Source organism: Python bivittatus, unplaced genomic scaffold, assembly GCF_059951505.1.
Source record: "Python bivittatus isolate LINGU-HERP-01145 unplaced genomic scaffold, Pbiv_v1 ctg000590_np1212, whole genome shotgun sequence".
In the NCBI taxonomy this organism is placed as follows: Eukaryota; Metazoa; Chordata; class Lepidosauria; order Squamata; family Pythonidae; genus Python; species Python bivittatus.
The window spans coordinates 2,872,217-2,893,165 of record NW_028277086.1 but is presented as its reverse complement, the minus strand read 5'-3'; the positions used below and the strand labels follow the sequence as shown (position 1 = coordinate 2,893,165).

The 20,949-nt window shown below is 45.5% G+C and overlaps 3 protein-coding genes across 5 annotated transcripts in view; 2 read left to right on the top strand and 1 right to left on the bottom strand.

Annotated features, from left to right (window-relative positions):
- The first annotated feature begins 1,551 nt into the window (after window positions 1-1,551).
- THEM6 (thioesterase superfamily member 6) lies at window positions 1,552-6,646 on the top strand. 2 transcript variants are annotated; one of them, XM_007433308.4, is made up of 3 exons: window positions 1,552-2,189; window positions 4,179-4,296; window positions 6,521-6,646. In XM_007433308.4, the coding sequence occupies exons 1-2, from the start codon at window positions 1,680-1,682 to the stop codon at window positions 4,290-4,292; spliced, it is 624 nt and encodes a 207-aa protein (XP_007433370.1). In that variant the 5' UTR covers window positions 1,552-1,679; the 3' UTR covers window positions 4,293-4,296; window positions 6,521-6,646. The 2 variants fall into 2 exon arrangements, with proteins under 2 accessions (XP_007433370.1, XP_088005018.1); XM_088148892.1 differs by lacking the exon at window positions 6,521-6,646 and having other exon boundaries at window positions 1,554-2,189; window positions 4,179-5,578.
- A 431-nt stretch (window positions 6,647-7,077) lies between these two features.
- Window positions 7,078-12,618, top strand: LOC103067171 (protein THEM6-like). 2 transcript variants are annotated; one of them, XM_007433306.4, is made up of 3 exons: window positions 7,078-7,597; window positions 9,926-10,035; window positions 11,931-12,618. In XM_007433306.4, the coding sequence occupies exons 1-3, from the start codon at window positions 7,085-7,087 to the stop codon at window positions 11,995-11,997; spliced, it is 690 nt and encodes a 229-aa protein (XP_007433368.1). In that variant the 5' UTR covers window positions 7,078-7,084; the 3' UTR covers window positions 11,998-12,618. The 2 variants fall into 2 exon arrangements, with proteins under 2 accessions (XP_007433368.1, XP_007433369.1); XM_007433307.4 differs by having other exon boundaries at window positions 9,926-10,079.
- A 6,090-nt stretch (window positions 12,619-18,708) lies between these two features.
- The window catches only part of LOC112542394 (ly6/PLAUR domain-containing protein 2-like), a 32,477-nt gene continuing 30,236 nt past the window's right edge, over window positions 18,709-20,949 (bottom strand). The window contains exon 4 of the mRNA XM_025175113.2: window positions 18,709-18,911. Within this exon, the coding sequence (XP_025030881.2) occupies window positions 18,709-18,911 (203 nt within the window). The remainder of the gene's footprint in view (window positions 18,912-20,949) is intronic.

The following is a 20,949-nucleotide window of genomic DNA, read 5'->3' as shown; positions in this document are numbered from 1 at the left end:
CTCCCTTGAAACACTCTCGATTCCCAGCAGCCACACAAACACAGCCGAATACTTTTCTGGGCACTCATGTGCCAACAATTTCTTTCAGGGTTTTTTTTCCCCCATTCCCCAGCCTAGCCTACAGTCCTAAGCTTTCTTAGTGGTCTCCCATCCAAGTTCTAATCAAATCCGCCCTCACTTAGTATTGAGCCCAGACAAGGTTAATGCTGTCGCCAAAAGCCATCTTAATATCAAGCATAATAATAACATGGACTTATTTTGAAAAAAAAGAACAGTCATTTTGCGAATGCAACCCTTAAGAGAGCCAGTCTGGTGTCTAATTCCACCTTCGACATGAGAGCCGGCTGGGGGCCTTGGGCCAGTCCCTCTCTCTCAGCCCCAGGAAGAAAGCAATGGCCAACCACTTCTGAAATCTTGCCAAGAAAACTGCAGGGACAGTCACCAGGAGTCAAGGCTGACTTGAAGGCACCAGAGTAAGAGTAAGAGTAAGAGTAAGAGTAAGAGTAAGAGTAATCCTTAAAGAAATTCATGTGAAAAGCATGAATTTGTGTTTGGCAGCAGGTGGTGCTAAAAGACCAGAATATGCTTCAGGGTTTAATTTTTAAAGAAACTTGCATTAAGTGTGAAAATCTCAAATCTCCTGGTTTGAGGGGACAGCAGCAATAAATGGTTAAGGAGGTGTTGTTTTCAAATGTGGACGTCTGGATGCAGAGAGAACAGGGAGCATCCAGCCACCTCCTTCCCCTAAATTAATTCCTCCCTTCCTCCCTTCCTCCCTTCCTTCTATATATATATATATATATATATATATATATATATATATAAATAAATAAATAAAACAGTAGAAAAAGAAAATAAGAAAGGAAAAAACTCAGCAAAACAACAACGTTAAATGCATAAGGACTTCTCCTCAGAGGCGTGCTTGAAGATTTACCCCCCAGTTTCCATAAAGAGTGGCCGTATTTCATTGCAACCAACCCCCTCCATATTCTGTATCTATATGCTAGAGAGCCAGTTTGGCCCCGTGGCGAAGGCCCCAGGCTAGAGGCCAGGAGACCGGGATTCTGGTCCTGCCTAGGCATGAAAGCTGGCTGGGTGACTGTGGGCCGGTCCCTCTCTCTCAGCCCAGCCCACCTCACAGGGTTGTTGTGGCGGGGAAAAGAGGAGGAGGAAGGAGTGCATTGCCCTGAGTTATTTATAAAAAGACAGTAATCATCAAAGAGGGATAACAAGTGTGAAAAATAAAGGCACATCTGGTCTTCAGTCCCTCAATGAAACTTTGCAACGTTGAAAGACCAGGCCCTCTGCACCAGGAAGGGCACCCAGGATAAGTACCGTACTGTATATTCTTCAAAAAAAGGTGCGACGGCTTGCTTGGTGCGCTGCAGGGAGCGGGAGGGCCGCCAGAGGGCGCTGCTGGCTAAGCTTGGCCTAGAGCTAAGCATGAAATTGCACATTAAGGAGCTGCCGGGTGCTCAGAGCCGGAAGAAACCAAACCGCGGGGAAAGGAAGGGGGAGCCGGGAGAAGCAGCAAGAGCTGGAGCTCCCCCACCCATTGCAAAGTGGTTCATTCCTGAGTGGCACCGGCAGCCCGGAAGGGCATCAGGGCACGGTGGTGGCGAACGACCTCTCAACCTCTGCCCCCCCCCCGAGTCCTGGGCAAAGAGCCCGGGCTGAGCATGCAGGCGCTGTTCCTGATCTGCGGGGCGGCAGCCGCCGCGTTCACCTTCCTGGATGGCTGGTACCTGCTGAGGATGCCCCTCACCTGGCTGTACGCCAGGTGGCTGCTGCCCGCCGTTCCGGATCCGCTGGAGGAGCAGCGCTTCCACGCCTGGGTCCTGCCGTCGGACCTGGACTTCTTGCTGCACATGAACAACGCCCGCTACTCCCGGGAGGCCGACCTGGCACGCTGCGTGCACATGACCCGCTGCGGGCTCTTCCGCGCCATCCGGGCCCTGGGGGGCCACACGGTGCTGGCCGCCTCCTGCTGCCGCTTCCGGCGCTCCCTGCGCCTGCTGGAGCGCTTCACCATCCGCACCCGCCTGCGGGGCTGGGACCACCGGGCGTTTCTGCTGGAGCAGCGTTTCGTCAGCGCCCGGGACGGTTTCGTCTGCGCCGTGCTGCTGGTGCGGCAGCATGTGGTAGGCACCACTCCGGGCCTGGCTGTGGAGCAGGTGTGCCAGAGGAAGGTGAGGCCCGAAGGCCGGGCGTGGCGGCGTTGAAGCCTTTTCCCTTGTTGTCCTCCAACAGGTGCAACGGCTGGGTCCCGAGGATGGGGCAACGCGGAGAAGTCGAAGCGACCTCAGCAAAGCCTGGGAGAAAATGCCACCGAAGACCAGAAGAAGAGGCCACGCTTGGAGGGACAGCCTAGGGAGTTTAGCAATGCTTTGGCGTTTGATTGTAGGCTGGTGACATCCAGATGAACCTCTAGTGCAGGGCTTCTCAACCTTGGCCGCTTTCAGATGGGTGGACTTCAAGTCCCAGAATTCCCCAGCCAGCTTTGAAGTCCACCCATCTGAAAGCGGCCAAGGTTGAGAAGCCCTGCAATGTTTCTCAGCCTCAGCAACTTTAAAAGGCTTGCTGGCTGGGGAATTCTGGGAGTTGAAGTCCACACCTCTTAAAGTTGCTGAGGTTGAAAAACACTGGTCTAAGTGCAAGGGGGTTCCAGGAGAGGAACATTCCTGCCATGAGACATGGTTGAGTTTCCACAACCCACCATTTGCTCAGTGGTGGCACAAGGTGCTGTGGGAACCCTGCCCCTTGCAGCCCAATAGGGTTGTTCATTGATTGTAGGCCTTAAGGGATCTGCTTTCCCCAGGACTAAGTTGTTGGACCATCCAAGGAAACTATTGGCTGTCTTGCCCGGGAACAACTCAGCAGGGCCGAAACCCCACAGAGACATCTTTTAGGCTCCCTGGGGTTCTCCACACACAAGCCATTCATTCCACCTTGATGCTGCTGGAGTCCTTCTTCCAGACAAACCCAGTTGAAGGGATAACATCCGTGAGTGGGCAAGTAGGAGTTTGGGAAGGTGGTCCTTCTGAAAGGACTGTGTTCAGCCTGGTACTCTGTCGTTCTGAGTGCAGAGAAGTCTCCAGTCGTCCTGCCAAAGTCTCATTGGTGGCATCCCCTGGACCTTTCACAGGTGGAAGCTGGGCAAAGTTGATCTGGGAAAAGAATTGTCATCCCCTTGCCCGAGACGGACAGGAAAACAGGAAAGAGAGGAACGCACCCAAGGGGCGAGAGCAAAGGGCCTGGAAGGTGGAGGTCATCTCCAAAGGAACACTCCAGGCAGGAATCAGTGGATGGGAAGAGAAGTCCCAAAGGGCTATACGTTACGTTCCCATCTTGATTAGTGAATTCCAGATGGATTTTGATTTCCCCACTGTTGGAAAGAGATTGCTGGGTGCGGCAGGAGTTCTTGAATCACAGGCTTTGTCCATTTATTACAATCATTTCAACACCACTCAACCGAGCTGGCTCTGGGTGATGAAAGAGGCCCAGCAGCGTTCCTTGGCCAGGCGCATTCCAGCTGTTTTGTCCTCCAGAGGACATTCTGCTGAGCCAGAACGGTTGTTGGGAAATTTATAGTCCATTAGCTGTGCTGTAAACTTGTTTGCACTCTTCTGGTGAAGACGCTTTATCAGAGCACTCTGCTCATTCTCCATTTGTCCTCTTAGTAGCATTTTGAGGTTCTTCAGCAGAAAAGTGGACTGGGAACTTGCTTTTCAGTAGAAGAGGAGGAGGAAGAGGGAGATGGGGAGGAGACAGTTCTCATTCCCCCCCAAGACAGATATGGGTTGCCCACTATTGACAGAGCCAAGAAAATTTACAGTTACAGTTAAGGGCAGCGTCCCATCAGTTTAAAAACAGAATCTGCATCTCAACATTTGTTTTTTCAGCTTGAAATGCCAGCATTTCAATCTGGTGGAAGCAGTGCAGGACTGGGTGATTATAAATGTTATATACGGATTAAGAAAGACATTCAAGTCTGACCCATTCAAAAGTTGACCCACGTTCATGTGGGGTTTTCTCTTGAGGGATGGTATTTAAAACTGAATTTTGAGATCTGGATTGCACTGGCTTTGCTCCATGGTCATGGCGCCTCTGAAGTATGCTTTCCTGATATTATATGTTACCTTTACTGATGTGTTCTTTTGCTCCTGTTTGAATTGCAGGTAGAATCTCCAGCCCTCCCAGAAGAGATCCAACATTGGTTGAAGTACAATGAGGCCAGCAGCCAGACCCTCAGGGCGGAGAGTGACGTCCAAGAAAAGACCAAATCCCGATGATCAGGTTCCTCAAAAGCGTTGCCACCCCCACACACACACACCAGGCCTGCATTTCCAGAGCATCAGTCCAGATTCGCCATCTTTCCTTAGCTGCACCTACCTGAAGGAAAATCTGGAATTGCCGGATCTGAAGGTCCTGAATTCCAAACGAGCCACTTGGAGGGAGGCCAGCAATCCCAAAGTCCTGGTGCCAAGGTGTCAAAATAATCTCTCTCCGTCAGTGCTCATTAGCACCATGCTCCAGCGGTGGTCATGGGGCAGCCCTTGGCACATCTTCAGACAGCAACACGAGCGCATGTCATGGTACTCAGCCAAGAGAAGGGGGGCTTAATGTGTCCTCTCCTATGGCAGCCAGTCCTTGACATGGTTTGATGACCCAGATACATTAGGACTCAGTTGTATTTCAGTTCTACAAAGGAGAAAGCCACTAACTTCCCAGTTTTTTTCTCTACACCCCCCGTATAATTTCATATTTTCCTCCTCTCCCGTATTTATTTCCACTCAGGCATTCATAAACATTTCTTCCCAGTGCAAGAAGATCCTTACACTAGCCTGGCTCAAAGTGTTTGGCATCTGAAATGTTTGCTGTGCTACTGCAGTGTAGAAATATACAGGGATATTAAAAACCTAGGCTAGCCTGAAATATACATTTAGGGCATACAAACCGTCCCTGCCATGCATTCTTTATCCCGTCTCGGGAATTTTTCCCTCTAGACTTAAACACTAAACGTTGTTTAACAGGGCTGCAGAAATACTTCCTTTTGCCGTTTATACCCGCCTGTGTAAACCAGATCCCGCTATGGGACGCTGGACCTACATTTGTGGGAGATCTAGTAGTAAGAAGATGCTATTTCTCCAAACCCATTTCAGTTTTCATAAAGTCAGGGTAAACTTTCTGTCCTGCCAAATTCCCCATCCAAGGTCCCACCAGGGCCTGGACTTCAACTCCCAGAATTCTCAGCCATGGCCAGGGAATTCTGGGAGCTGAAGTCTTCCTCTCTGGAGGGCCTCCAAGAATTCCACTGCTCTGGTTAACTCAAGCCTTTGGAATTAACTCCAGAGGCAACTCAAAACTTACTCTGGATTGTGATTCTTATAAATGTATTCCTTGGATTGATGCTGTGGTGTTCAGTCTGGGCTATGTTATTTATTTTATTTATTTATTTATTTAATAGACTTGTCCCCGCCCATCTCCCCACAATGGGGGACTCTGGGCGGCTTACAACATTATACTGGTGGGGAGAAGAGTCAGTCCCATAATTTAAGGCAGTGTTTCTCAACCTCGACAACTTTAAGATGTGTGGACTTCAATTCCCAGAATTCCCCAGCCAGCCTTGGCTGGCTGGGGAATTCTGGGAGTTGAAGTCCACACATCTTAAAGTTGCCAAGGTTGAGAAACACAGGTTTAAACACTGAGCTGGAAAGATCAGCAATGGGACGAGTGGAAAAACTGGGGAGGTTGAGGTCCAGCCTGGTCTGCGATGAAACAGAAGCAAAACAAACGATGGGAATTTACAAATAAATAAAGCAACTGGAAAATGACACAAATGGGTGTTCTTTGCAGAAGCTGTGCAGGGTGTAACAGCTCTTTAGGGTGCACCGTTCAGGGTATGCATTGCTATTCTCTCTCCTCCCAGATCCCTCCCAACACACACACCAGTGCTGTAACTGGTTATAGCGGGCATTTCTACATGTTGGCAAGTTGGCATATTGACATATCAGAATAATACGAAACGTGGATAATAGTAACAGGGTTTTCCATGTTGGGGAGGGTCCAAAAAGCGAAGATGGTGGTGAGATTGTGCAATAAAAGCCCTGCCCCTTGCAATACATGTAAAAAAGGGGTCAGATCTTCAATGGCACAATCGGCGCGGTCATCTTGATTTTTTTAACGGCCACCACCCACTTACCCATGAACAGCGAGCTTTAAAAAAAAAGCCATTTTGAAGTTGAGAAACCTGTACAAAAACAGTCATAAAAGTTCACCTATCATGCTAAACCTTCTTGGGGTTTTTGGGGGGTAGGTTGGCCATTTCCCCACCTTTATCTAGAATTGGGGAGCGGCTTCACAAAAGTTACCTCAAGCCAATTGGAGGCTTAGCATCATTACCTTATATTGGAAGAGGGACACTGAGAATTCTTCCCATTTTGAGATGTTTTGAGATGCTGATCCCCTACAATTTCCAAGGCTTGATATCATACAAATCACATTTCTTCCACAAACCAAGGTTCCGAAACCATGGCTCAGAGTTACACCGGAATGTAGGTTTCCTCTCCCGCTTTATCGGCAGAACCAAAACCATCACTGAGGCTGCAAGACTGTCCAGGTGAGGTTTCTTTCAGCCTTGTGCTTTAGATCTGCAGAAAAGCAGGCATCTGGGACTGCAGGCTGTCCCAAATCTGCAGATGGCCCAAACCAGACACTGGAACAGAAGTAGCTCTTTGTAGCCGTGCCCATTAATTACAAATTGTAATTAGGAATTACAATACATTGTTTGCTTAAGCCAACCAGGACAAGCCCTTGCTTCATTGCAGTGAACAGCTGAAGCTGCAGGGGGAGTTCTCCATGAGGTCCTCAGGCAAAACCCTTTGGAAGAAGGATGGACTGGTCACTTCAGGCAGAACGGGGACAAGACCAAACGGAGTGGAGAAGAAGCAGCTTGGTGCCCTTTTCTCCTTTGTGAACTGCCAAGGGCTTCGATCCCCAGCTTGCAGCATCAACCCAAGAAGGGACCAAAGACTTGGACTTCACCTCCCCATCAGAAGCCCAAGCAAAACTTTAATATTTCAACATGGAGATGCTGCTGTGGGTTATATGTCTTGCTGCCACCATCTGCTTCGCCTTCCTTGATGGCTGGTACTTATTGAGGTTCCTCATCATCGTCTTCTACAACAGCTGGGTGCGCCCCAGAACTGGAGATCTGCTGGAAGAATTCCGGTTCCATAGCTGGGTCCTGCCCACCGACCTGGACTTCATGGGGCACATGAATAATGCACGCTACCCCCGGGAGGCTGATTTTGCCCGTTACGCCTACATGTCCCACTACCATCTCGTGCAGACCCTCTGGGCCCTGAAGGGCAGCACGGTGCTGACTGCCTCCTGTTGCCGCTACCGACGTTCTCTGCACCTGTGGGAACGCTTCACCATCCACACGCGCATGGTGGGCTGGGACGAACATGCTTTCTACTTGGAGCAACAGTTCATCAGCGCCCAAGATGGATTTCTCTGTGCCGTATTGCTTGCCCGGCATCACGTGACTGGCCCTTCTCCCAGTGAAGTCATCCAGCGTCTGTACGGGAGGAAGGTAAGGCTTCCAAACACGTTGGGAAAAGGGGGTGGGGTTGGTGGCCTTGGGCACACATCCGTATGTCAGCCCATCAACATGTACAGAATTCAGGACACGGTCCCTAAATGCTTAGCACATTCTGGGGCAGAAAGAAGAATCTCCACAGATTCTGCTAAACCATTAGAGAGTTTCGAAGCCCTTCCTCACACTGGAAGGAGGTATTCCTTGGCCCCCAAAGCTTTGCTCCTGACGTCATTTCCATTAATGACTCGGACTAAGAGGAGGAGGGAACGATCGAGCTGGTTAGCATCGGAACCTGGTCAGGACAGCCGATGCACCAGCAGAGGGAAGCCGCTTTCAAATCCAGCCTGATAACAGGGCTGAAAAGGAAAGAATGGAAGAACAGAGACAAACGCAGAATCCTCCACTAGGAAAAAGACGGCTAATGCACGGACGTCAGGAGAGGAGAGGAGCGGCTTATTTATAATTCATGCATGTATTGCAATTCTTTGCACGCTGCCTGCTCGAGTGACTCTAGGCGGCTAAGAATAGTACATCCAAAACTCCCATAAAATCCAAAACGTGAAAAACATCCGCTCTTAAAAAAAAGCTGCTTCTGTCTTCCAGTTTCCCAGAAGCCCTGTGGAAGAATAACTAAGATACGGAACTCATCCAAGGGCTAGTGTAAATGTGTTGTTGTTGCCAGGGGTGGGAGGTGTAGTAAGTCTTGTATTTAGGGTTTTTATTTCTATTAGCTGCCTGGAGTCACCGTAAGTGAGTTGGGTGGCCATAGGAAGGAAGGAAGGAAGGAAATCTTCAACTGCTTCCTAAAAGATAAAGGGGGGAGAGAGAGAGAGAGAGCAGCTAAGCTATTCCACAGTGGGGAGGGCGGCTGCTGAGCATGCATTTTTCCAGGTCCTCTTCTTCCTGATCTCTGTGTCATTATGTGTCAAAAGGATCTTGGACTTATAGTTAATTACAAGAGCCAGCCACGTTATGCAGCTGCAAATGAGGCAAATACGATTTTAGGCTGCCTCAGCCAAAATATACTTTCAGAAACAAGGGAATAGAACAGTTCCTGACTCTTCTTGTTGGCCAGGCTTTATCTCACAACTCTGAAAGCAGATTCCAGCTGAATATTAGGAAAAGAATTGAGGAATGAAAAAAAAAAAATCAGCCAGCTGCTATGAGCTGAGCTTCTCTATAGAAAATGTGGATTTCACCTCTAGATCGTTTTTATGCCTTCTCTAAAAAGATTGCTTGCTTGTTAGTATTTGTTAGCTCTCACATAAAGTGCAGTCAAGTTTGCATTCTCTGGAGAACATTTTAATCTCATTAAATTAAAAGGATAAAGATCAGACATTTGGTTTCAGCACAACTTATCCTTCATCATGAATCATGCCTGTGAAAAGGCGCTCCTCACTCAAATATATTTTTCAAACTTCAGTATGCAACATATTCTAAATTCCCCGTGTGTAAAATTCTTTATCATTTATACCTTGCACAATACATTTTCCTCATTCATTATAAGTGAAAGCTTTATGTACCCTTTTGACCCAGATAAATACTGGGTTCCTGGTTTAATTATTTCATTGTGAGGCATGGAGTTTATGTTAACATTTTTTATTATTATTATTAACGTAACTTTCGACTTGCTGCTTAACTTACTGCACGTTTACTAAAATCCTCTTAGTTTGGAGTCTGAATATCCTATTTTTTATGAAACATTTTTTGTTATACTTGACAACATTTCATAACAAAGCAGCCTCCATTCATGGACACAAGCTAAGAGTTTGTGTTCCTGGCAATTTCAGTTTTTTTTTTTAAAATCACAACAGAAGATCTTCTCTGAGGTAGCATCTCGGTAGAAAATGGGATCCTTTTTGACTGCACAGATTTTTTTTCCTCTCTCCTTTTTTTTTAGTGTAATTGCCCTTAGTCGTCTTAAACCATTTGCTCTGTTTAGATCTTAGAAGGTTGTATTATGAACTTGGTGGTCGATCACTAACCCAATGTCCTTTTCGTGATGAAAGTAAGGGATAAAAGTGTTTTAAGTGCCTGCCTTAGCTTCTGCTCTTCCAAATAATATCCATGGCGTTTTGGTTTTGTTTTTCGAGCCGTGGGCGACATGCAAGTTCCAGTTCCAAAATGTTCTCCAGAAGGTACCAATGAAGAGAAAGACAGACATCCTGGAATGGACATATCAGCTCATTCCAAGGAAAAGATGGAAGATTCCAAAAATACTGAGAGGCACCAGGACTCAAATCTACAGCTTTGCCCATCCCTGTTAAGTTCCCCATCCCCCTCCACCGCCTCCTTGTAACCTCTTCTGTGATTTAATTGCAGGTGGAATCCCCAGAAGTCCCTGAAGATGTCCACTACTGGCTGAAAAGTAACCAAGCCAGCAGCCAAAGACTACGAGTAGAAAGTGATCTCCAGAAAAATGGCAAAACCAAGTAGGAGGTTTCTCAAATCTGCTGCCAGGTCTTCTTCAGAAAGGGTTGGGTCACCTTTTCTTCCATATAAATCCAAAAAGATGCCATTAATAATCCTATCCTAGGTTTTGTGCGAACCGCCCAGAGTCCCCCATTGGGGGGAGATGGGCGGGGGAGAAATTTGATAGACAAACAAATTAAATAAATAAAATCCAATGCTGTCAGGGGTATCCAGAGGGTGGGGGTGGGGGGGTAGGGGAGGCAAGTGGCCCATATGACATCATTGTGCAATGCAAGCCGTATAATTTACGCCATTTGTGCAATGACGTCAGAAGGTGCACCTCATTCTGGCTTCTGCCGGATGTTGCACTGCTCTGTTGACTGAAACAAAGGCAGGATCAGCCATATTGGATGGAAGGCCATAGGCCTCAGAACATTAGATTTAGACAGGCAAAGCCACCTGGTTGAGTCAGCTCTTGCCAGCATTGTTACTGGGATGAAGCCTGGCAGAGTGTTTCCATCGTAGCGTGTTTCCAAGCTCCAGCGCTGTGGATTTCGTAAGAATGCAATCTGCATACATTGTTGATAGAACTTTAATCAGAGTTATTGCAGAGTAGTTCTGCAATCAGAGCTGTTGCAGAATCTCCTGCAAAGGAAACCAGTTCACACAGTTTTAGGGTGATCACCGTGGCCTGCCCAAGTTAAAGCAGTTGTGTTCTAGGTCTGCTAAGGAGAATGTGGTTACTTGTATTGATTTGCAACCAACAAGGTCTACTGTGTTGACAAAACCAAAGTATATTAGAGATACACATTCTCTGGAAATTTCAGGAGTGTTCCATAAATTCATAAGGATACAAAGTGTGTCTTCAAAACTCAATCCTGCCCCAACTTATATAAGGAAATTTCACATTGGCATGTTTTCTCTTTCATCTGGGATCATCTATCTCAGAATTGCTTTCAATTAGATCTTGCATGCAAATGTATCACAGGAGTACAGAAAGTTGTATTTCAGTCCTCCCGCCACTCATAGGGAAAGAATCAAAAATAGCTTTGCAAGAAATCCCTCATTTTAGTGTGCTCCTAAAGCATCTGATGAGCTGGTTAAAAACCAGAGGGTACCTCTGTAATTCCACTGAGAGTGAAGGAAGGTGTGTCTCTAGGTCAGGTCTTCTGAAATGGTGAATCATAATCCCCCAGAGAGAGGGTTTTTAAGGCTTGTGTTGGGAACCCCTCAAAACTTACTCATTGGGAGCAACTTTTCAGAGATGGCCAAACTGGTGGGTCTGGTCATCTGTCAAAAGCTACTTGCCAATCATAGCATTGCAACGATTCATAGACAATTTCATGCCAAAACGTCTCTGAACTGTCCATAGTCGTTTATGTATTAGTGAAGTTCGTGTTTGCAATCTGGTCTTTCCTTTTCTTTCCAAATGGAAATGTTTTTCCAGGCTGGTGAGAGAAAACCTAGGTGACCAGTCTACTAGTTGTTGTTGTTCAGTCGTTAAGACATGTCCGACTCTTCGTGACCCCATGAACCATATCGCGCCAGGCCTACTAGTCTACTAGTAGCATTGGTAAAAATAAAGTGTAGTCAAGAAAGGATGTTGAAAGTTACACATCTTTTAGTAAGGGGTATATTTATTTGCTGCCCAGCCCTAACTGCAATAACATCAAGAAAGGGTTGTACAGATTTATTATTTGAATGGGTCATGGCATCCCCCCCCCTTTTAGATAAATTCTAATTTTCTGGTTAGACCCAGGATATCAAAGATAATGCCCTAGATTGGGCTAATAAAAGTCTTCCCAAGGAAGTGGGCATTCATTGTCCCCCACAATATCCAAACAAACCTAAGTAATAATGTTTGAAATATTATGCAAACTGTCATTGTATATGTATATTTTGTTTTTCTTTTCAGATCCTGTTCAGAATGTGAAGACATTCGTCTTGTTGGAGGGCGGCATGTCAGGATCTGCGCAAGCTAGAAATTAAAACTTAATTAAATGTAGACTAGCAATGCATACTTGACAGTTAAATGGTTAAAGTGTTAATTAGGGGCCTGCTTGCTTGGTCCTGCCATAGAAGTAAGGAGAAGGGGGGAGGAAGATGCCCAGCCAGGTGCTGCTGTTATCTCTGCAGAGGCGCCAACAAGGTCAAGCAACCATGAGACCGGAGAAAGGCGCGAGGAATTTCAAGCGGGAAAAGAAAGTAGAAGGCGGGGAAAAGGGGCTTAAAAGGGAAGGTTTTGCTTAGCAATGCTTAGACTCAACAACCTATAGATGCTGTACATTTCTCTTAATAAAGACATCTTTAATGGGACTAATTAGACTCCAGAAGATTTACTGGACCTTGGGCATGAGTGTGCAGGCTCTGACAGCAATGGCTCTCTAATCTTTGCTTGAAGACCTCCAACAATGAAGCCACCACAACTCCAGGAGACAGGAATATACGTTAATCCAACTGCCTTAGGAATATCATACCTGCAACACTGCATAGTTGCCAAGAGTCAACACTGAGTTGAAGGCACAAATAACATAAAGTAGAAGAAGAAGAAATGGAAAGAAAAGACTGGAAATTTATATCATAAGCAAAACAGCTCCAACCGCCCCCCCCCCGCTTGCCAATATTGCTCAAAAGTTTTCTTCCCTGCCCTTTTTTTGGAAAAAAAACCCCACTCTCTTTTAATGCAAAGGTTGACAAACATTGTGTAAAGACTGGGCAGTACAGCCAGAAAGGATTTAACGCAGCTTTCACACACAAGCTGTGCGAATGCAATCGCAAGGTTTTGTAACTGACCTGGTTAAGCCCGTTGTGTAATCTGGAAAGTGTGAAGTTGGGCAAGGACAATCTAGAACATCTGTGGTTTCTATTACCCTTCACCAAAGTGTTCAGGATGATGAATGTAGATGTAAGTAGGTCATTTTGGTTCCAAAACTACCATTGGAAATTAGTCAACAGGGTGTGGGAGGTCTGCCCCATAGTTTTTTATCCTCTTCCCACTCCTGTGGATTTCATAGAATCATCACAGAATCCCAGGGTTGGTAGGAATCATGAAGGTCTCCTGGTCCAACCTCCTGCCAAGGGCAGGAATCCTCAAACCTTCCCAAAGCAATTGTCAGGATCTACGCAAGCTAGAAATCATAGTTTCATTTAATTTAGACTAGCAATGCATACTTGACAGTTAAATGGTTAAAGTGTTAATTAGGGGCCTGCTTGCTTGGTCCTGCCATAGAAGTAAGGAGAAGGGGGGAGGAAGATGCCCAGCCAGGTGCTGCTGTTATCTCTGCAGAGGCGCCAACAAGGTCAAGCAACCGTGAGACCGGAGAAAGGCGCGAGGAATTTCAAGCGGGAAAAGAAAGTAGAAGGCGGGGAAAAGGGGCTTAAAAGGGAAGGTTTTGCTTAGCAATGCTTAGACTCAACAACCTATAGATGCTGTACATTTCTCTTAATAAAGACATCTTTAATGGGACTAATTAGACTCCAGAAGATTTACTGGACTTTGGGAATGAGTGTGCAGGCTCTGACACCCACGCTATATAAAACTGGGGTTAAATGATCAGGGAGAAGAAAGGCCAGGTGCACCACTGTCACCACGATCTCCTACAAGCCGTAGATAATCTGCAAGGAGCCGTTGCTGAAACCAAAGAGCTTATTTAATGAAGCAATCAATCATAATTTAGCTACTAAAAGATTGTTTTTATTTGGAATTCTCTGTGATTGTCACTTTCTCTAGTTTTCCCAATTCTTCCCATTTCCGAATAAACTGTTTGTTCTATCGCTGGTGCATTTGCCATCATTGATTTCATAAAGGAATTTCTCATTAAAGCTTTCCTCTTGGGGGAGATGGTACAGTTTCACAGCTACCCGTTGTGTTTCCGGATTAACATAAGCTTCTGCATTTCTGAGTTGTCCAGAAGAAGAAGGACCTTTTTTCTGAGTGGCTGGCTCCCCTGTCAAACTCTTATTACTGCTCAGAGGAACTGGAGCAAGTTCACCAACGGCCGAAGGAATAGAGGGGGCAAAAAAAATGAGTCCTATAAAAAGAGTGGGGCGAGGGATACGATAGCCCTCTTCAGCTACCTGGAAGATGTGATGGCAAAGAAGGAGAAGATGAGATAGTCAAGACCTTGTTTATTCTTGCAGCAAAATGCAAGGCATGAAAAAATGTATCTTTAAGTTCTAGGAAGGCAGATCCCAGGTAAACAGTAGGGGGAAAATGTAATAGTAAGAGCAATTCAACAGCAGAACCAATAACCTACAGCAGTGTTGTCCAAACTTGGCCACTTTAAGATGAGTGGACTTCAACTCCCAGAATTCCCCAGCCAGCATGGCTGGCTGGGGAATTCTGGGAGTTGAAATCCACTCATCTTAAAGTGGCCAAGTTTGGACAACACTGACCTACAGAGAGGTTGGACTCATTTTACTGGGTGTCTTCAAGGGGAATCTGGATGGTCTCCTGTTAGGACGCTTTAATCTGAATCCCTCTGCTAAGCAGCGAGTGGAGTCTCTGAGACTGGTCAGAAACTACAAGTATTGTTGCTCTGTCTATCTGGAGGAAGAGGGTGACCTGTTAGAACATGGCCACTTGTGCTGAAAAAGTTGCAGTAGATGGCCTATAAAACTCTGCGTGGCTTCGTTCTTAGATATCGGAGCAAAGGCCACATGTATTATTTTTCTTAAATGTAAAAATCTAGCATTGCTATCTTGGAAGTTTTCCTGGAATTCTGCCTGAATATCCTGCCTGGAGGTACCATGACTTTCTTCCTCGCCAACTCCCCTGACTTTAAGCTGTTGCCTGGGTTTGAACCACAGGTTTCCACCCTGATCAAAGGCCTTTGCTTTCGGATCTGGCCACGCACACTCGTGCTAACCAGGCCAAAGCCCCACATTCTGGGGACCACAAAGTCTCTGCCTACTTCTTTGTTCCAGTCCAGCCTGGCATCGTGGAAGTCCTCACACCAGGAAAATACGGGCAGGGCTTCGTGACGTCAGTGGATCCTTCCCACAGGCTAGGAAAGTCGCAGTGGGAATGCCTTAAGCAGGGCAGCCAGTCAGTCGATAGACTTGCTCTGTACCACCAGCCCTCCTTGGTGGTGAGCTTTCTAGCCACTCTATACTTCAGGCTGGAGGACTGATTGAGCAGGACTTAGGCACTGCCCCACAGTTAGGGACTTGGGGGATCACACCACAGGGTTGATCAAGGGAAGGAAGTTTGATTTGTATGTTTCCCTCTTGCCCCAGGACTGGCTCTATTAGCACATCCACGCTGCACACCAGACTTCAACTGACCACGGCGTATGAATTATTATGTCTGGACTGTTTTGCAGTCCAAAGTGTGTTGAGGAACCCGTGAGGCACTGTCTTTGTCTATCACAACAATGCAATACAACTTGGGTTCTGCAAAACAGTATCAGGTGTGATTTCACTGGGGCTTAGTTGGTTGATTTGAAGCACCCCGATTTCCCAGTAGATCATGGCTGCTTCCCAGTACAAGAGTGGACCTTCTAAAAGATGCCTAAATTGGAGGAGAAGGAAATAATCAAAGAGTGGCCTATGATTGTGGTAATTGCAGTTGCGCTTCTAGAAAAACTCTGTGCCACATGGGCAATATAATTTAGAGGGAACTGATTTATTGTGGCCTTCAGAGTAACCCTTGCTTGGCTCAAATTCGTCATCCAACAAAGAGATGCTAAATTTTGGAGGAGTTTCTTATGGAGCAAAGTGTGGCTGAAAACCTGAGCTTCTAATGAATCTAGAAGTTCATCCACTCTTTGGGTGAAAAAAAAAAAGAGAGAGAAAATGTCTGCTAAAACTGAATTCTCTAAAGGTTCATGCCATGTGCAGTCTCTTTTATGGGCCTCCTAGCTAGGACCACCAGATCCAGATTACAAAAATCCAGGCAACTCTTAGATGGAAAAAAGGCATTTGGAGAATTACTTGTATTCTCCCTCCCTCCCTTCCAACACTTCTAAAAGGAAAAAAATCTATTCTGCTACAAAAAAGGACAAACATTTCAGCTTGTTTGGGCCTGTGGAGGGGTGTTCCCCAACCGCAAAATACGAGCTCACCTAGAACATTCTTTTTGTCTTCTTTGCAGGTGAGATGTGATCATTTGGCAGATGTAGGAGCATCTCCATCTCTGTAGCACACAAACCAACTAAAGCCCTCCAAAACATCTTAAGCAAACCAAAAGACCCAGTGGCCCAAGAAGAAAGAACAGGAGTCATCTACAACACACAACGTAAGGACTGTAACAACCACTATGCAGGACAGACAGGCAGAAGACTGACAAAGCGCATCCACGAGCACCAACTGGCAGTCAGAAGACATGATGAGAACTCCTTAATATCACAACACATGGACAGACTGAACCATAGTTTCAGCTGGAAAACTGTCAGCATCTTAGACCAAGCTAAATCCAAAAATGCGAGGGAATTCCTGGAAGCCTGGTATTCAGACAAGTCAGTCTTCAACAGGCACACAGAGATAAACAACATCTACACACTATTCAAAGAGACAATACAAAGGAAACAAAAGACCAGAACATCTCCTTACCAGCAATCATCACCCAGATAAGCAGAGATTAACACCAAGATTACCATCAGACATACAATCAGCAGTAAACAATGCCTTAATCAAGGAACTACCAGAGGGGAAAAAATAAAACAAAACAAAACCCACACCCCCACCCCCACCAACACTGGCAGGGCATGCCACAGTATATAAACAGAGAGCACACCCCATTCCATTCTAGCACTGAAGATGTTACCTAGCTGGGTAACAGAATCAAGCTCAGAGAACCCCAAGGACTCCACTTCGCTTCTTGAAAACCCATCTGGTGGTTTTGTGGGGCTTCAATCCCTTGAGCAGGCCCTTTTTTTTCCCTGTTTCCACAAAAGAAGGGCAGCTGATCTCGATCTTTAAAATGCTGGGGTAAATTAGTTACTCAAATTATTGCATTTTGGACACATTATGCAAAGACCCAGTCTTTTGAGAAGTCCATGCTGGAAAAGGTGGAAGGAAAGAGAAGAGGATGTTCAGCAGCAAGGTGGAGGGACTTGATTACAGTGGTGTTGACTACGTGTGGTTGGAAGATCTGAAGGGGCAAGTTAGGGGCAGATCATCTTGGAGAAGGTCTATCTATGTGGTCGCTAAGAGTCAACACCAACTTGATGGCACGTCATCAAAGTCAGTTGCTCTCAAGAACTTGGAAATGATTCTTCAGACATTCCTCTTGGAGGCAGGATCAATTTGGCATGACTGAAGCATTGTGGATAACTCAGTCAGAAGCATTCTTACCCAATGCCATTCAAGATAGCTGCTTGATTATTTGTAGGGTGTATATAAATAAGGAGGGAACATTAATTACATTAATTATGCAGGCCTTAGGAGAAGTCTTGCAGAATCTCCATTTAAATGCCCTGAATACAGCTTTAAACATGCTGTTGAAAAAGAATCACTGTAATACAGATGAAAGGATCAAAGAAAAGCAGATTAGATTCAGTTCAGCTATTAAAAAATGTGCAAATGTTCCCACTTTACATGCATAAAAATAAGAGCTAGGTGATAGGAAAAGATACTAGTTATCCTTGCAGAAAGCACGTAATATAGAACAGCCAATCGCAATGAGCAGAAGCCAGAATTTAAGGAATAAACCATGTAAAATTTTAATCTATGTTGTATTGAAACAGAAATTAAAATTAGTTTGGAATGTAGGTAACAATAGTGGCTGATTATATATAGCTACTTAGGATAAAATTCCTGGATTTGGATTATACCTGGATTAGATTACAACAGTGTTTCTCAACCTCAGCAACTTTAAGATGGGTGGACTTCAACTCCCAGAACTCCCCAGCCAGCATGGCTGGCTGGGGAATTCTGGGAGTTGACGTCCACCCATCTTAAAGTTGCTGAGGTTGGGAAACACTGGATTACTGTCAGGGCTGGATACAATTCCTACCATTCCCATTCTGGGTGGTCTTCAGCAGTTCAATCCCAGCACCTCTGCAGGGTCCCAGTTTGGGGAAAACCAATTTTCAAGGCCGATATAAAACATGCCTTGCAGTCTTAACCGAAAACAGCAGCTCAGTGCAGGATAGCTTTGAAATCCTTCTTTTTTAAAAAACGAATGGGAGGTAAAATTAGAAACAGAACAGCAATGTTTTCTAAATGGCGTTTTTTCAAAGCTGTAGGGGCATTTAGAATATGATGGGCTTTTCAGCCCATCTCAGACAGACTGAGCCCTAAAGAGGGAGAAATAATCTGGCCCCTGTGCCTTCTGATATAGATAAAGTTCATGTAAATTCTTTCCTGTTGTTTATGTCTCTCCCTTGGCCTGTTTTTTTTTGCTTGCAGGTTATCCCATTTTTCCCCTTTAACCTTCTTGTTGTTTGCTAATATTTAATTAACAAGCATCAAGCTATATTTTTGCTAGCTGAACTGCATGGTGTGTGAGAGTGCGCCGATATGGATCTAAGGACTGACTGGGAGTGCGTGCAGGATTAAAACTAAACTGGCAACCACCCACAGTTAATTTTCCAACATTTTTTCAGTGACTTTCAGACCGACATTTCTGTTCCCATTTTCTTTATTTGAGACAAATAGGATTCAGGATCATGAAGAGGAGGCAAACATTTGAACCCATCTTTCTAGGAACGCGGATTAGATTCCCTGCCAAATTGCGGAGAAATTCACAGTCAATGGAGGAAGAGGAAGAAAGAAGCCACCATTCCCCCCAGCGTGGTGTAGCTGGTCTCTAGCCAGGAGGCCCCATCATGGTTGCAGAGGTTGGTGTTGCAACAGGTCACTGGACGTGTGGAGCCAATTTCATCCACCTCGGAGAGGTTGCAGTTCAGAGAACAAGACCGCGTGACGGTTGCTTCTCCCACAAAAGGGTAGACTGCCAAACAACAAGCAAAATTCAGACAACCTGGGCATTGCTTTATGGCACACACAGAGAGACCCGTGTCTGCCATGCTGGAAGAGACACCACGTCCCCCAACCCCTCCTAATATCTGTGCCAGATCAGAAGGATGAGAACTGTAGCTCGGTTTCTCTGATGGGCACCCAGATTGGGGAAGCCTAATGAATAGACCAGTAAGGAGGCTTAAAAGCATGCAGATCAACTCAGTTATTGCTTAGGGGTGCCCTAAACGTCCTCACACCCCTAGGTGCTGTGTGGCCAACCTGTTCTGCACTCCCAACTGTTGTATTTCTCGGTAGGCAGAAAGTTCAAGTTCACAGCTTGTCTTATCCTAAACACAATGGGAGATGGCCATTTTCTTTGTGGCTGTTCCTTTGCTTCACTTCTCCTGCCCAGCAGAGGTGAGTCCTACGGTCAGCTGAGTACAGCACTAGGTACAGCCTAATTTGTATAATTACACTCCATCTCAACAACTGCAATGTGAAGGCCACTTTTACGTTCGGGGCTGTGCCAGTTCAAAAATAACTCAAGACCTCAGCGATCGCATGATGCCTGCTGTGTTGAGAATGGGCCCACTTATTTCTGGTTCAGCTACAGTAAGAGATTCCACAGGGTGTGGTCAGTAAAGTCAAGATGGTGGCAATCAAAGCTTCATCTGGGGGTTTTGTGCATCACATGTGCACAGTAGAGCTTCGATCACACTGTTGTGATTGACATCTTGACTTTTTAGACCAACTCTGTGTACACCCCTGAGCTGGGGTGTGTTTTAAACTAAAATAATTACAGAACTACATCACCCTGTGGTTCAGTGGACCTCCCCGTTCCTGGGTTCCTACCATCAAAACAGAACTTTCAAAGGGAAAGGCAGAGTGATGGTTTTGCAGTTCTCTCATAAGAAGCTCCCCACACACACACACACTACAGGAACAGACAAATCCATGCAGAATTTGGACTGGCCTTTCAGGAACTGCAACAGCTTGGGATACTTTGAATATTGGGATTCAAAGTCTTCAAACTGTCTTGGGGGGGAATCAGAGAGTAAAAAAAATGAGGCATTTTTACAGCCTGCATTTCCATGATTGTTTTCTTCCCCTCCCCTTTTTCTCCAGCTTGGTAAAATCTTCAGGACAACTCAAAAGTGTGGGTCACTGATTTATGGGCCCAATTAATGTATGTATGTATGTATGTATTTTTATTTATTATAGCCTCCCACTCCACCGGACTCTGTTTAGATCTGTATTGCCTTAACTATAAGTTTATTCAAGGCACAGAAGTTCTACATAAGTAGATCTGTACATGTCTGTGTGTCTATGTGTGTATCTCCCCATGAGAATTTCTTGTAAAGGATAAAATAATTTTGGAGCAATGTTCCTGGGTGGAATGTGATGAGGTTACTATCTAGCGCTGAGGTGACTGACTGTGTTGTATTCAAGACCTGTCTTTCATTGTGCAATCATCTCTCCAGTTCTCTGCCACCTCCTTGCTTTCCATTCAATCTCAAAGGAATAATTATCACGAAGGAATTCCTGTGACTGGACTGTTTGAGTAATATCACTAAACTCACAACTACAGGAGAATTCCTGTCTTGGAGATATTGTTGGAGAACTTCTGCTTCCCCTGAAGATAAGTAGAGAAACCATCCACCCAAATTTCATGGTCATAAAGTTGGAAAATTTTGAACAGATATGTGGGTCTACCTCTAAACTGTACGCTACATTAAATTTGTGTCCTGTACCATATTTAAAAAACTAACAAATATTGATATCCTTGTAACTCATTCAGTGAACTCCACCTAATTATGGTCCTTTGTTCTAATTCAGGAGGTCTCCATTCTTCCTTTACAGTAGCAGTCTATTGTCTCTAAGCCACTGCCAATGTGCAAAAGATCAACACACTTTGTCATGTTATGTGAGGATGATCCAAAGTCACATATTTTATCACCTTTTCATAGAATGAGGAGTGATGAGTAGGAGGAAAAGTCTTCTCCATTTGACCTTGAGCTACAGAAAATGGG

What these genes read in the sequence shown, in the direction of transcription:
- THEM6 (XM_007433308.4), top strand. Translation starts at nt 1,680, where the DNA reads ATGCAGGCGCTGTTCCTGATCTGCGGGGCGGCAGCCGCCGCGTTCACC. An exon ending in AGCAGGTGTGCCAGAGGAAG is followed by an intron (nt 2,190 to 4,178) that starts GTGAGGCCCGAA and finishes TTTGAATTGCAG; the next exon opens with GTAGAATCTCCAGCCCTCCC.
- LOC103067171 (XM_007433306.4), top strand. Translation starts at nt 7,085, where the DNA reads ATGGAGATGCTGCTGTGGGTTATATGTCTTGCTGCCACCATCTGCTTC. An exon ending in AGCGTCTGTACGGGAGGAAG is followed by an intron (nt 7,598 to 9,925) that starts GTAAGGCTTCCA and finishes ATTTAATTGCAG; the next exon opens with GTGGAATCCCCAGAAGTCCC. An exon ending in CAGAAAAATGGCAAAACCAA is followed by an intron (nt 10,036 to 11,930) that starts GTAGGAGGTTTC and finishes TTTTCTTTTCAG; the next exon opens with ATCCTGTTCAGAATGTGAAG.